At 39.5% G+C, this 16,930-nt stretch overlaps 1 protein-coding gene across 1 annotated transcript in view; it reads right to left on the reverse strand.

The window, feature by feature from the left end:
* Positions 1–16,375, reverse strand: part of CAPRIN1 (cell cycle associated protein 1) — a 39,330-nt gene extending 22,955 nt beyond the window's left edge. The window contains exons 1-4 of the mRNA XM_059406021.1: positions 15,925–16,375; positions 15,127–15,336; positions 1,618–1,680; positions 1,420–1,506 (exon numbers count right to left, since the gene is read on the reverse strand). Of these exons, the coding sequence (XP_059262004.1) occupies positions 1,420–1,506; positions 1,618–1,680; positions 15,127–15,336 (360 nt within the window). The 5' untranslated portion in view covers positions 15,925–16,375. The remainder of the gene's footprint in view (positions 1–1,419; positions 1,507–1,617; positions 1,681–15,126; positions 15,337–15,924) is intronic.
* Between the last annotated feature and the right edge of the window lie 555 nt (positions 16,376–16,930).

Below are 16,930 nucleotides of genomic sequence, written 5' to 3' on the forward strand. Positions count from 1 at the left end.
AAAACAAAAAAGGTGTTTAACTGTGGAAAGGTGCAATAAAGGATCAGAGTTCAATAAAGACTGCAAATGAATTTAAATGCCTGGTGAAAAAAGTTCCTGCAAACATCAGTATTATATCAAAAGCAAAGGAGAATGCAAGTATTTTCACTTATACAGTGTTAGTAGCCTGAGAAATTGTGATGACTGTATTATTAAACTGTATAGCAATCCTACTTCTACGATCCATATTTTTTAAAAGAAATCAGAAAAACAAATTGGCCAGGATTCATCAAGCCTAAGGGTCTGACCTAGGTGAAGTGGAACAATTCCCCATTTTGGTGTAAATTAAGCTTCCTTTATTCCATTTGGAGGGATATCATTTATATTTTCCACCTTTAATCAAATTTAATAAGTAATAATAATATTAAGTGCCTGAAATATATTAGCCGTAAGTCAAATGCTGTTCCAAGCACAACTCTGTGATGAGGTAGGGACCATTATTATCACCACTTTACAGATTAGAAAACTGAAGTAGTGGGACAGCCTCTCCCTGCTTCTCTTCTGATACTACTGCTCCTATTTCTCTGGAAAACCCTGAATGTTATAGGGACAGACAAGTAACTAAAAGTTAACAGTAACTCAAAGTCCTACAACTACTAAGTAAAAGTGGCAGAATCAGGATTCAAAACAGTCTAGTTCCAGAATCAGAAATTTTTATCTCTGTAGTGCAATGTCTCTCCTCACATAACAAATTGTTTTGTTTATTCATTTTACAAAATCAGAGGCAACTTTGTATTTAATGTGTTAACCCCTCTCCAAATAAGCTAACACCAATTCAGGATAGGAATTTTCTGGTCTCAACTTTCAACAAATTATTTGACTTTGCTTGTATTTAATTTTTGTCCTGTTCCCAAAGACTTCTATCACATCCAAAGATGTTGGGAAAAACACCACGTTGGTGGATCACAAATTGATACAAGAGGAATGTATCCCAGTCTGCCACATTCCTTAAGATTCCTAATGGAGACAGTGATTACCAAATATAAAAACAAGACTCTATTTTCTGATAGTTAACAGGATTGTAAGATGGTCATTAGGCAAAAAGAAATATATGAAAAATAAAAGTGCACACATACAAGGAATATACAGAAAATAAATGCATGTGTGTATATAAGTAAGCTAATTTTTTTTAACAATGAAATCTTTAGGGTAACTACTATATTAAGTTTGTCATATCTGAAACCTTGGTTCTCAGGCATCTTTCAGGTATTACATTAAACTTTACAGAACTGGAAAGCATCTTAGGTATAACTGAATACAATCCTCTCAACTTGCAGAGAGCTTATCAACAGTAATACAAGGACTAAAACCCAAAGAAACAAAAAAATGTTCTGCCTTACTTTTAATATTTCATAAACATATATATAATCTTTTACTTACATCTTGACTTAATGCCATGAAACTCCTCTGTAATTCTTTTGCAAACTCCAAGTTATTTGTGACTTCCTGGTACTTAGATACGGCATCCTAAAATAACAAAGACAAAACCCAATTTTACTAAAACACAAAGAACCACAAATTAATTTTCTTATTAAAAATAGCAAACATACAATCCTTAATAAAATGTAGCATCTTTACCAGCTGATCTTGATTAAGCCTTTCCCCTTTGTTCATTCGTTCCTGGTAATCATCAAGCTTGCCCTATGTTAAAAGAAAAAAAAAAAATTATGCCCCACATTAAAATACATACCAGCCTAACCATGCTGAAATACAAACCCATATCATCCTCTAAGTTTGTCTCAAATATTGCCCTAAAGATGCTTTTTTAGTTAATTTCAGGGTGGGTTTGTTTTTTTAAGATTTCATTTATTTATTTGACAGAGAGAGAGAGAACACAACTAGGCAGAGAGGCAAGCAGAGAGAGGGGGAAACAGGCTTCCCGCTGAGCAGAGTCCAATACAGAGCTCGATCCCAGGACCCTAAGATCATGACCTGAGCCGAAGGCAGAGGCTTAACCCACCGAGCTACCCAGGCACCCCTAGTTAATTTCAGTTTAAGTTAGTGCATAAAGTAAGTTATTTAATAAACAGTAAGCTAAAAAAATGAATGTAGGTACTCCAGCCTGCTGAATGATACCAAATTTTGTACTATAAGCCAATGACATGACACAGCAATGCTTATTCTTTAGGTTTCTCAAAAAAAGATATGCATCAGATGGCCTGCATAAATGGTTCCTACCCACATGAGTGAGGGATACAATTTGGTTACAATCCTACTTATACAGGAGCATACAGACATAGACATTTTATAGTGTTGAATTCTTGTCCCTCGAAAAGAATTCATGTGACTTAAAAAAAAAAAAAGAAAAAAATCCTGTGACTAAGTCATAGAAAAAGAGTGTATTTTTCCTGATTAGACCCAAGTACTTACTATCTTTGATGTGCTTCATCCATTCCTTTTGAGTAACATGATACTTCAGTTATTCCATCCCTCTTAGATAGTGTGCCAGTCAAAGACTTTGTTTTATTTTCTCACAAACGGAATTAAATGTGAGAAAGTAGGAACAGAAAATTAACCTCTGGTTTAAGTCATCTTTAGTTTCACTAAAATGAAAACTGTGGCAGTTTCCCAGAATACTACTATTTGATAAGACCCCAAAGAAAAGATATACAGGTAATGCAAAAGTCAAGAATTAAGTTATTGTTTTAAAGGTCAGGAGAGGGAGTAAACAGAAACCTAAATTAAGGGGAAGAAATTTTTTAAGGGGGGGAGGGGCAGACGAAGAGAGAGGGAAAATCTTAAGCAGACTCCCCACCCAGCGCTACACCTGACATTGGGGCTCAATCTCACAACCCTGAGATTATTACTTGAGCTGAAATCAAGAGTTGGACACTTAACTAAGAACCCAGAGACCCCAAGGAGGAAAAATATTTTTAATTAATATAATCACAATAAATTATGAACATACATTATTCCTTACCCTTAGCAAAAATAAGACTAAGCATGAAACAAAATACAAAATCCAATAAAATGCATTCAGGGTCAAATAAATTTAAAAACAATACTAATTAGTTTTAGGTCAAATGATCCATTTTCCTTATACCAGAAACAGTCAACTTGCATAACCATTCCACCCTAAATTAAAAAGCCTAACAGGATGCCTGGATGGCTCACAATTGGTTAAGCGTCTGCCACTGGCTCAGGTCATGAGACCAGGGTCCTGGTATCACGCCCTGCCCCTCTCCTGCTTATTCTCACTCTCTTTCAATAAATAAATAAAACCTCCAAAAAAAAAAAAGCGTAACAATTCCTTAGTTATCTTGGAGGTAAATAAAACCAAGATAAACATTAAAACATTAAAGGCTGTTGAAAGTATCCAATTGTATTCTCAGTTGGATTATTTCACAAAATAACCTTCAGCTGGAAAAGTATAAAATTTGTCTAAGGTTGACTGCTGAAAAATGACAGCAGGCCTAATTCCAGGTACAAAAGATATGCTCAACTGCCTTTGAACACTCTTTGAGGATGAATAAAGACAGTTCACTTCTTTTTTAAAAGAGTACGCTACTTTTCTTTTAAAATAAATAACAAACCATACCAGATTTGCTTTTAATGGTGAGGACTTAGGGTATAATAATATTTTATTATAGTAAGGATTCCTGTTTAGAAATATGTAGATAATAGAAGATATAAGAATGGAAAGAGAGCCCGCAATGTAATGCTACTACAGTAAAAATTCTGAATTAACTATTAGGCAAGAGAAAAACTGCTATTAATTTATACCTGGCATTTATTATCTTCCCTTTTTATACATTTTTCAAAGAAGCTGCTGCTAAATCTAAAGTAATAGAGTTGAGTATACTATATACCCCTCATAGGGTACAGTTTTACGTACCTGGCTTAGCTTTATCATTTAATGTCTTAAGAACTTAAAACATATATGCCAATTAAAATGGATGTCAAATCAAATCCTAAAACATGTACATATATAAACATATATGACAAGTTTTTTTTTTTTTATTGTTAAGAATGGTACCTGAGTGGTAGAATTATAGGTGGAACTTGTTTCCTTTTGCTTTGTTTTGTGTACTTAAATAATTTGCGACGAACAGTTTTTATAATAAAAAATTGAAATTTCATACTATAGAAGATAGTAAGAATGACAGATTTCAGGACACTGCCAGGACTTTAACTATAATAATCCTTGAATAGAAATCTATACCGTCCTATACCAGGACAAGATATCCTAAAGCAGAAAACCCCCGATTTTCTACACAACAACAAATTTAGTATTCATCCATCCCAAATTTCTATGACAGATTACATTTTCCAAAGACAGCTACATTTGCAGTTCTACATACTCTTCTACCATGTGACCTTGACACTGCCCCATGAAGAACTAGTCCAATTCCCCTGCAACTGTATTCAGTGGGCTTCCACCAACAGACCACATGGAAGCAATCCTGTAAACTTCCAAGGCTATTATCATAAAAGCAATATATCTCTGTTCTGTTTGCTAGTCACTAAAAACACTCATGTCTGGAGCCCCAAGATATCCTGTAAGAAGTCCAATAACCCTGAGGTTGCCAAGCTATGAGGAAGGCAAGCCAATGAAGAGGCCTTATATAAGATTAGCAATACTAGTATTAGAATCATTCTAACCCAGGGATCAGACATGTGAGTGAACAAGCCTTAGTCTTCCCGCCTGGGGCCCCAGGAATCACAGAGCAGAGATACCAACTCCACTGTGTGGCTGTCTGAATCCCTGACAGGCAGAGTCTCTGTGCATCAGAAAATGGAGTAAGTTTTGGAGTAATATATCACATAGGAATAACTGGAAAAATGGTGAAAGGGAACTCAAAAGAAAGGGAAAGCAGCTGTTACGTGAAACTCAGCTTCACAGTACTTAACTTCATTGAATACCATCACCAAAACTATGCAAAGACTCCGCAGCCAAAACAAAGATTTTTTCATTAAAAATCATACATCTATTTCTTCTGCTTTTTATACTGCTATAACAGGTTTCAAATATTTCAATCTATAATAATTTAAGAGCCATGATTTTCAAAGTGAGGGCTGCCACTGACACCACAAGAAATGACAGTTTACTGTGACAGAAGAAACATGTTAAAAAATCATGATATAAGTGAACAATCTCAAGGCTCTTTAACAGGGGATTTTCAAAAGCTGACCACACCTTATACCTGGTGAGTTGAATTAAGGCAGCTTTAGTGATGCAATAAAAAAATGTCATTAATTACATGAATGGAAACTATGGGTCTTATCTAAAACATTTTTCTAACCATAATAAAACAAAAGTTTCATTAAAGCTTCACATTCCTCTACAGCCATTAACACTTGCTATACTACTTTTATAAATACCCTATCCCCTTATCCTGGCCCAATCTTCAAAAAAGCAAGATTCTAAGTCTGGTCAAAGTTCCTAATAAATAGCCCTCATTTGAGGAAACTCAAACTTACTAATAAGCCTGCAGGGAAAATTAAAAAACTGTTCTATATTAAAGGACTAGTTTTTGTTTTTATCAGTATAATATAGGATCTCCTGACTGCTTGGGTTTTATCATCATGGAATTTAAACTAAGGGGGAGCTCTGTTGCCCATTACATATAACTAGACCTGTACATAGCAGAGACCCTGTGTTGATCTACAAGCCAAAGTGTGGTCTCCAAACCAGCAATACATCAGCACCCATTAGGAACTTGTTATAAATGTAAATTCTCAAGGTGCCTGGATGGCCTGGCTCAGTTGGTGGAGATGCGACTCTGGATCTTAGGGTTGTGAGTTTAAACCCCATTGGGTATAGAGATCACTTTAAAAAAAAATAAATCTTAAAAAGAAAAAGAAAAATGTAAGTTCTCAGACACCACCCCAGATGCATCTGGGGATGGGACCCCACAATCTGTTTTATCAAGCCCTCTGGATGATTCTAACGTGTGCTTAAGTTTGAGAAACAGTCACCTCAATCAAATACATTGTAATTCCCTTGTAATAATCTAGTAGAAGACAGAAATAAATTATTTTGAATCAAACACCTAATACAAATTGTGACCATAAAAATCATTATATGGCAGCCTCAATTTGGTTACTTAAAGGTTTAGCTTTAAACAAATTCAGAAAATTTGTTGAATGGTGGTTTTCTAAACCAGTTTATGAATCTGTTTAACCTAGCCATTTACATAAGACCCATTTATGATCTGAACACTGAAGAGTTACCATCTTCCATTCACGCTACTTTTATTAAACCATGCACTGTCCAGAAGTTCAGAGTGCTTTATAATTAAACTTACTGATGAGTGCCAAATTTCACACTAGCAACAGAAAGCCTCTTAGGACAATCAATTGGTCTAATTTTCTGCCTTTCAAAATGAGGGTGGCTTGCAATCCCAGCTCACTCCTAAACAGCTTTCAGAGATTAAAAAAAAAAAAAAAGACATGGTATCTGCTCTAGTCCCAAGAGCAGATAACTCAAAGACGAATGGCACTATCATAACTGGCTTCGTTCCTACTGTCACATCCCATTCAAATGGCTTAAAGTCCAAGTAGAAAAAACTCTTCATTTGGGGTTAAATTTGCAGTATGAACTGTATCAATAAGCAAATAACTTGCTTTTCACAATGACTGATCCAACATTAACTCCAATGAATGTAAAGGGGCAAGTACAGGAGCAAAGGGCTCCAGACAGCTCCAAATACAGCTTTTTTCTTCCCTAAGCTAGAACATGGCTACCTAACACCTAGAACTAACAAACTGGTCAATTACTCATAGCATCCACATAAAATGAATATTAAGTATTTTTTCTGGAAAATAGAGCTGTTTTCCTAGCATAAAAAGATATCTTCATCAGAAGTCTATCACAATACTGGTAGCAAAAACCTGACCTCTTAAATTCTATCTTGAAATACCTATCTTGAAATTCAATTTAGGGTTCCTTTTCAAACTACTGAACATTCTGAGAATATTAACCATTCATTTATAGCACCACATATGAGCAAGATAAAAATACAGCCATTTCACAGATTATCCAGTCTTTAAAGGGGAACCATAGGATAGAGATGTGACTATACCCCATAAATGTCAAAAGGCAGTATGTAGGGGCACCTGGGTGGCTTGTTAAGTTGAGTGCCTACTTTCAGCTCAGGTCATGATCCCAGGGTCCTAGGATCAAGCCCCACATCAGGCTCCCTGCTGGGTATGGAGTCTGCCTCTCCTTCTCCCTCTGCCACCTCAGCTGCTTATTTGTGTATACTCAAAAAAAAAAAAAAAAAAAAGAAAAAAAAGAAAGAAAGAAAGAAAGAGAAAAGGGAAAAAAAGGACAACATGGTCCTAAAGAAATAATTACTCCAAGAAGTGCTGCCCAGTCCCACCCCATCTCCAGTTTGTTGCTTTTAATAGTTGACAGTATTCACTATGTGACAGACATTCAAATTTAAAGTATCAGGCAGCTAACCCTATCAGCAAGGGCTATAACCAACCATATTTCACATAACTAGAACCTGAAAGACAGGGCAGTTAATAACTTGCCTAAGGTCATCCATCTCAGAAAAATCATCTGAGCCTCATTATGTTCCTCCTTTATGTCACTCTGGATTCTAGCCATTGCTACATCTCATTTTTGCCCTGCTGTTTTCCTCCCTTCCTTTCTCCAGAGTTCTATTATATTATACTATTGAATCACAATACAACTAGATCTTCTGTTCTTCCCTAAGATTTTTTTCATGACCACTAAAGTTACTTTACTGAAATGGTTTTTTAAAAATTTCAGGACAGTGCTATGTGGGTGCCAGAAGATAAATATCCAAAATAGCTATCCTGAACTTTCCTTCCTTCCTCTTCTATCCAACAAATTCTATAAATGAAGAAAACATTTTAAAATTACATAATTAGAAAGAAATAGAAAAGAGAGACTCCAAAAAAACAAATATTCTTTAACTAGACAATTATAAATAGTCACACAAGAAAGATTAGGAGGGGACAACATCTGAAAACAAACTAGCTTGGCTATCCAGGAAACTATGTAACCTCTGTTCTCAAAGCAATCTCCAAACTTAAACAGAAAAGTTGAAAATGAAGCCTAAAATAACAAAAATAGTAAGAGCACCTACCTATAAATTATTTTGTCTCCAGGCCAAATAAATCCCTTCTACAGTATTGAAAACCTACAGAAAGACAAATGCAAAACCAAAAGACAAGGATTTCTTTTCTTCTCACTTTCTAGAATCATCAGTGGCATTTCTATATCCTATTTCAAGCTTCCAATCCCTACATTCCCTGTTCTTCACCTAGAAATATCAATTCTGACTTTGCCCACATAATGGTGGGCAGCTGATTGCCTCCTGCTCACCCTCCACCAATTCAACCAAAAATTAGTTACTAGTAAAATTCACAGGAAACAAAGATTAAGGAACAAGTTTCCAACTGTAAAAAGAAGGGTAGAGAGAACATATACTACAATCCATAGGTGATCCGTAACAGCTCTTCAAATTCTGGAAGTCTTCTCATGTAGCAGAAGTCTGAGCTGTTCCAGAAATATGGTAAGGGTGGATTGAGAGGTGACTCTAACATCAAGACCCTAAAGAGTTGTCCAAAAATGAAACAGACTGAGTAATGAGCATTTTACCAGGCCCTACAAGACTGATTAAGGCCGAAACTGAGTATTTGTCAAGAATTCAGGATTTCTTCAACAATAAGAATAAGAGAATGCTAAACTAGATGTTATCTAAGATCCCACTGTAAGACAGTTTTTCAAGCAAATAAGTAACCAGGAGTTTAATTTGGTAAGACTTTCAGTCCCACTGAAAAGGAAAAAAAAAGGTAAAAAGTAGTCCTATAAAAATCCTTATTCCTTGTCCATAGCTGTAATTATGCAGTTAAGTCTGAATGAATGGAAGCAGCTGATCCTAGTATAATGTTGAAGAGTTCCAGCATCACCTACTTTGAATTATAGTCTTAAGAAGTCTAAAGCTTGTGCATACGAAAAACAAATGATTATTGATAATCTTAGTATCTTTTGAATTATTAGTTGTTTTAACCAAACTACTCATTAGGATGAGTCAATACAACTGAATGATTTTATACACACTGCTGAGTTATATAAAAAAATGGGAACTGTAATTCATTTAAAATGGAGACCAAAAGGATTTTTTTCAATGATTTAAAAGTGTATTTCACTTACTTCTATGTCTAGATAACAATATTAAGGGAAATGCAATGAAATTTCTAATAATTTACAATAGTTCAAATACCAAGATCCATCTATGTCCTCGTTCCTAAGACTATTTACAAATCATGCTTATGGTACCAAGATTTTAAAATGTGCTGTATCTATGCTACTGACTTAAAAAATGAATCAAAAAAGAAAATTCTTCAGGAAAAAATCTGTTTCAGTAAAACACTGCAGTAAATAGCTCTGTACAAAAAACTTTCCTCCTTCATGGATTAATCTATCTGAACAGGATTTTGTTGATGAAGCTACAAATATTTCTATATAATGAGTTAGTCAAACTAACAAGTATTTATTTAGCATTTCCCATGCATAAGTCACACTGTAGTATCAATCATAGTCTCTGCCCCAGAGGAGCTTAACCACCTATTTAGGAAAACACAAAAGGTAAGAACATAAGACAGTACTAAAATGTCAAGGAAGTATACAGATACAGACAGTACAGGACATTAAAGGAAACAGACTTTAGCTGAACATGGCCAAGAATCATACCTTTCCTTTTCCTAAGGAAATATGAATTCTGAACTCTGCCCTACAGTCTCTTTCATATATGTTTTTACCCTCATACTCTAGCCAACAAAAGCACCAGTGTAACTAGTGCGAGAAATAAAGAACAGAAGCCAAGCAATTTACAATTCCAACTTTGGCTGTCTCTTCTGCTACTCCTCTCATCCTTCTCTAGTGCTACCTACAATTCATTGACCCCAGAAAAAGGGACCTATTACTAAGATACCCAGAATCTTGAAATACAAGAATTAAGATAGAAAGGATGACTTTCCTTCCTCCAACTTCCTTCCACTGGTAATGCTTTTCCCAAATTATCTGGTCTACAATCATATCAAGCCTGAGTCCAGAGGGGCAAATGTGGGTTCAGGGCTTAACTATGCATAGTCACTTCAGAATTTAGACTTTAAAAATTCATTCCATTACAACAATACAGATGTCCCAATAATACCTGATATATTGGGACTTTACCTATACTATTATTCTCAAGACCCCATTTATCTGAACAGCCTACAAACACAAATTTAACAAGGTATTAATAAAGGTTAAACAACGAAGATATAAAAAAGCTTTGTCCTTTTGCTTTCACAGCTTTGTAAAACAGAGGAACTCTAATTAAAAAATTTAATGTAAAAAGCCTCACTTGGTTCTAAAGGATCAGTTTAAATATGAAAAATTACTTATGTTGCAGAGCATTACAAATTCTAATTACCCTCATAATTCAAGAGACCTTGGAATTCACTCATTCTAAACTGGATCATTTTACCTGAGCACCTCAATTTACTTTCTGTAAAATGAATTCCACCAAATCCTAAAATTACTTTAAGGTGTTATATCTTAGATTCTATCAACAATATAGTAATAAAATTAACACCATGTTGTTATAATTTTAATATCTGAAAGTAACCTTTAAAGATGAAACAGTACTAATCTTCCTAAATATAAACTAAATATTAAATACATAAAATGACAAATTGTATGTTTAATCTCTAAGTCACACAAAATGTATTTGGACAGAAATATCTGCTACATGGGAATCATCTAGAGTAAAATAACATGCTCAGGTTAAACCAATTCATCCTCATTACAATACTTGGAATTCTACTCATGCAAGAAAAAGATACCCGTATTATCACATGAAGAAATTGTCTTTTCTTTTTTAAATTCAAATTTTAAATACTTTTCTCTCTCTCCCTCTCTCTCTCTCTCTCTCTCTCACACACACACACAACACACCCAGTAAGGCAGAGAGAAGCAAATAAAGGATTACAAATGCTTTTTTTTCCCCTGTTAACAAGGTGAATGCAAAACAAAGTAATCTTGCTCTCTGCATTGCAGAGAAATACTTCATGCAACCAATGCGAGAAGCGAATACATCAGAGATTTTTAACTCTGTCAAGAAAAACTTTAGGTGTTAGCCCCAAGAAAGATATTACTTACAAAATAGTTAAGAATGTTTTTATTTCAAAATACTTAACAGAAATTCTGTACAACAGCTGCACTGAATATTCTAAGTAGCGACACACTGCAGTGCTCTGCAAAGAAATGTTTTCTCTAACAATGACAGCATCCTTTTTCAGTATATTTACTGAAAAGATATAGAGCAAAAGGACTTTAGGGAGTAGTATGTAAAACAGTTAAGTACACTTTGGCTATCACTTATGGTCACATATTGGTTACAAAGTTGTCAAGCTGTCTTGCAATAAAACACTTGGTTAATCTCACACCTACCAAAATCACTAGTGTCTAAACCTTTTATATTTCCAAAAAGCATAAAATTTTAAAATGTCATCTATTGAAACATCCTTTACTCTACATTAAACTGATTGCATCTTACCATATAAATGAGCTCTCTCTTCAATTAAAATTAAGGCTTGGTTTCAAAGTACCATCTTGCATAGCCTAGAACCCAATTCTATACCAACAAACTGACCAGGCAATCAGTCAATTGATTATTACTTATAAAAGTTCAAAGATCTGTAAATGAAGTTTTGCACTTCATTCTTTTGATTACAGCTACATTTCTTCTCTTTGCTAAATACACACATAGGATCTATAAGCCCAAATTTCAAAAACTACCAGGCCATTTAGTTGCATTACACAGAAGGATCATATTTCATTAAAGTTAAGCACGCATTTTCACTAAACAGATGCTTAGCTTTCCTCTCTTGGCTCAACGTATTAGAAAACTAATGAATAACTCTATATTTTATATGAAATGCAATATTATTGCAATTCTCCAACTTTTTTTTTTTTAAAGATTTATTTATTTATTTGACAGAGAGAGATCACAAGTAGACAGAGAGGCAGGCAGAGAGAGAGAAAGAGAGAGAGAAGCAGGCTCCCTGCTGAGCAGAGAGCCCAATGCGGGACTTGATCCCAGGACCCCGAGATCATGACCTGAGATCATGACCTGAGCCGAAGGCAGCGGCTTAACCCACTGAGCCACCCAGGCGCCCGCAATTCTCCAACTCTTAAAGTAACACTACATATCTGGTATTTATTTTGGTCAGGATACTGGATTTTAGAATCCATTAAAAAAAGAGATTCTATCCAGAAGACTTATGAATAAGTCAAGTCTGAAATACAGCTCAAATATAAGTTGCTATGTGGACTGACATAAAAGGAAATCCAGGTATAAATATCATCTTACTTTACTGCACAAGGATTTCCACAAAGGTTCAAAACTGATTTGTAAAGTAAATCCTATTTTAGGTGTTTTAGAAATGCTCACTCACTACCAAAAAATCACAGTTAAATCCTTTCATACAGTAAATCCTCTAGATATAGAATACAATTTAAATTAGAAACTGAATGTTTAGAGAAAAATCCAAATGCCTTGAGTTTCTGAAAAAGTAAAACTTAATTTCAATAGTAACTAAGTCACAACAACTGCCAAGACTTACTATTTAACAAGTAGGTAGCTCATTCTGTGAGTTATTAAAAAAACCTCACATAACTGTAATTTGATCCAAAACACTGAGAAGATGGGGGGGGGGGGACATGAAATACTTTTTGTTACTTTGTGTAGTCCTCCCCCCTCCCCTCCACCCCACCCCAATACAAGAAATTTTTCAGTACTTACTAGCCTAGTCTATTATCTCTGTAATAATAGTTACAGAGGGGGGCTGGAGGGCGGGTGTTAGGCAATATATATAATATAATATAATATATAATATAATATAAATCCACACACATGAGTGACCTGTCACTGCCAGGTCTTCATAGAGCTTATAAACTGAACTCCCATTCGTATCTGGAACACTAGACTCAGTCAGCTCACAAATAAACTGGCTGTAATTCCAGTGCCTGCCTTTAACTAAGAACTTTGAAAAATTATTTTTGAGTCATTAAAAAATATATATCTATATTCAAATGTCTATATTTACAGTATTACATCATTACTATTTACCTTTTGATTCTTATCCTAAAAGAAAACAGGCATTTCCTAAGAATTTTGGAAATTAAGCCACTCAGGTATCAACCAAATTGACAGAATTGCTTATTGCAGTAAGATGTTTTAAAAAGATACCTAAGTCTCAAGTTCAAATAGAGTAGCAAAAACTAAATCAGAGGGCACACTCAGAAGATACTAGCCTTGGGCAGGCTAATTCCATTACATATTTAAATGTAGCTACTTTACAAGTAAAATACTTTTTGTTTTATTGCTACTGATAAATCTATTATCTTTCATTTATAATAAACCACACTTGCTTATCAAAATATCACCAATAAGGTGGGCATTTACAAGCAGTGCATCTCTTGATTTCTATTTCTAATAAAATCGAAGAAATTCAAGTAAAATTCCCAGTAAGAAAAATGAGACAGATTAGCATAGAATCTAAAAATGTTTTAAAACTCCCAAGAAATAGAAAATAAATCCTAAAACAAGCAATTAAAATAATTATGGCCTACACCATTTTCTTCAAGTTATTTGTTATGGCCCAAATTTTAGCTAAGTAAGTCTCAGCATCTTAAGTAACACTGTTAGGTAGGTGGCTAAATAAACATTTTTAAATGACTTCGTCAAAATTCAAAATGTTATAATAAATATGTTTTACTAAAAGCAAACAAGCGGAAGTCATCTAAGCAAAGTTCTTATTTTTAAGGTAAAAGACAAAAAGTTTGCAGAACAGTCACAGATGTAATTACCCTATTTTTTGTTCTACTGATTTGCTTCTTCCTTTCCACCTCCAGTCTTACTGAAGGTTGAATTATTCACTCTACCGAGACCCTTTCCCTATATACATACACACCCACACCCACACCCACACACACACACACACACACACACGTGTCGCTCTCAACAGAGTTGGTACACTGTCCTGCACTGAGAGCATAAAACAAAAGACCTACTTGAAGATCAACCTCACGGTGTGACCTAGAATGCCAACTTGAATCCAAAAAATTGTGGGTGTGGCTCAACTGCTTTTTGGAGTGGGGGGCGACGAAGGCCAGCCGGGGCGGCTGCCTGGTCTCTGCCCTCCCCCTCTGCTTTCGCTTTGTGCTCACAATGCAGCTCCTGTAAAGCGCTTCCCTCTCCTCGCAGCCGCCGCCATGTTAGACGCTCTCTCCATGTGCCCAGAGACCTGGCGATCCCCTCGGTCTAACCCGGACCCACGCCCCCCAACGAATCTCAATCGTGGCAGTCTCCCTCCCATCCCTCTTTACAGTCCCGGTGGGGCAAAGAGCCGCTGCAGAAAATCTTCCCGGGGTCAAGTTGAGCGTGAGGCTCAGGGGACACCTAGACAATTGAAACAAAGAAGGAAACGTGGGGGCGCCCATCAGACGGGGGCGGGGGGGGGGGGGGGGCAGCAAATCCAAGCCCCACTCCAAAGGGGCCTGACAGAGAACCAATTCTAGATGAAGGTCCTAAACACACTCCCCCCTCCCGAGAGGAGACACTGAACAGGCCTCGAGTATACGGTAACGGAGCGGACCAGCCCCATGGCGACACAACGTAGGCCGCCCCAACTCCACGAGGCGGTCGGTTGAGCCCTCAGTCCCCTCACCGGGACCCCTTCATTTCTCCCCGCTGGCCCTCTGTCAAAGAAATCGGGCCTCGGTGAGAGAGAGAGGCATCACTCAGTTCAGCCTGGCGACAGGACAGTCCCCCGCCCTCACGCATCCCACTCCCAAAGGCCGAAACGCCTGGCCCACCGCGGGAGGAGAGTAATAAAGCGGCCCGGGCGGCGGGGGCGGGGGGGAGCGCCGCGTCCGGGTCAGGTGACAAGCACCTCCCCTAGGAGCCCGTTTTCTGGGCTCCAAGCTCCGTTGACTGAGCAGGCCGGGCGTGGGGGGTGGGGGTGAGTGGAGGGGCTGTGCCAGGGACGGGCAGAGGGCAGGCCCCGGCAGTCAGGGTCGGAGCATCCAACCCTCCCATCCCCGCCAACTCCTGGCACCTTTTTCTTCTCCAGGTTCCGAAGTTTCTTGTCGATCACCCCGAGGATCTGCTTCATGGCCTCGGTCTGGACAGCACCGGTGCCGGTTGCGGGGTGCTGGGAAGCCGGCGCAGCTGCCCCGGCCCCCGCCTCACTCCCGGAGGAACCCGACGGGGGTGGCGGTCCGGACGACTTGCTGCCGCTTCCGCTGTGGCTGGTGGCCGAGGGCATCTTTAGACCGTGAGAGGAGAGAAGAAAAAGCGGGAGGAAGGAGGACAAGAGCGGCGAGTCAGACGGCGGACGGGGCGAGACGCGGGACAAAACGCGCAGCCGGCGGGAGCCTGCGCGAGCGGGTGGGGGTGGGGATGGGGCCGGCGCGCGCCGCGAGGGCAGGAAGAGACCGAGGACGCGCGCGCGACCCGCCAGCGGGGCGCCCGGCCCGGCCTCGCGCCGCCCCCCGCCCCGCCCCTCCCCCGCGCGGGCCGCCGGCTCGGCCTACCCGCCCCGGGGAACCGAGGCTCGCGCCGGGGGCGGGGCCTCGCAGCGCCGGCCGCCAACGGCCAGTGCAACGGTCCCCGCCGGGGAGGGCCGGCACTCGTCACCTGGCGGAGAAGGGAGGGAGGAGAGGTCGGGGCTAGAAGGCGGAGAAGGGTGGAGAAGGGTGGAGAAGGGCACTGGTAATAACCGGGGTGGGGGGGTTGGGGGGAGGGGAGACTTGGGGAGCAAGCCCCTCGAGAAGGTCCAGCCGATCCGGAGGTAAAGGACACTCGGGGCAGCAGCCCTCTTCCCGGTCAGCGCCTCGGTCCGGGTGGCGCTCACCGTGCGCGCGCGGAGGCCGCTGGAGATCCCGAGTGGGCGGCTGAGGGGGCAAGGGTGGCTGTGCGTTCCGGGCAGTGTCGTGCGCTCCGTGGGCGCAGGCCGCTTCGCCCTATCCCCACAGCACCGAGAGCCGCTGCTAGTGAGGCGGAGAGCCGAGAGCGGGAGGGACTTAGCCAGCCGGCCCTCTGGGGCGGAGGGGGCGGGAGAAGCTGCGGGAGGGGGCCTTCGCGGCCGCTCGGGCTGCCCAGCGCGAACGCCTGCGGGGAAGGGCCCACCGGGCCTCCTACCGCGCTGCTCTAGCTTATGTCGTTGGGGGGCGGCCGCTAAGCGTAGGTCTGGACGGCCCCGGCGGTGCTGCAGGAGCGGCGCCTTGAGTTTGGAGCGAAATCGAGGCTAGGGTCCTTCAGGCAAAGTCGCTTGACATCCAAACGGGGACAATAGGTGTCAAGCAGCTGGATCGGAGCTGGCGTCTGCCCTGTAAAGAGCCCTTGGCGGGGGGGGGGGGGGGGGGGGGGGGGGGGTGGGGGGGGGGCAAAGGTTTCTGCAAGTAAGAGGTGCGTGGGGTGGGTGGTGCAATCCCAGTTTCTAGAATTCCTTCTGTGTGTAGAGCAAGCACACTCTCACATCCCAAAAGGTCTTTTGAAAAAAGACAGTTCGCTGCTTTCCCCACAAAACAATCACCGGATAGGTAACCTAGGAGTCCTCTGTAGAACGCGCTGGAAATGAGCAAGATGGGTGGCTTATTAAAAATCTTAAAACTCTGGATTCGGGTTAAAAATCATATGTCTTAAAATGACACTTATCCAATAAACCCGAATAATACAAATTAGACTGTTTAATTTTTGTTTCGGATTTACCTAATACTCTTTAATAAGAGAATGTTGAACGGATACAAAACAATTTTTTTTTCTCTAAGAGAATTATTCCAGTCCTGTAATTAAACTAGGGGCGGGATGGGTGTGGACAAGGAACAGACAATAAAGCCAAGTGCTGGAAGAAAATGTAT

The sequence above is a fragment of the Mustela nigripes genome, chromosome 1 (assembly GCF_022355385.1).
Source record: "Mustela nigripes isolate SB6536 chromosome 1, MUSNIG.SB6536, whole genome shotgun sequence".
Classification (NCBI taxonomy): Eukaryota; Metazoa; Chordata; class Mammalia; order Carnivora; family Mustelidae; genus Mustela; species Mustela nigripes.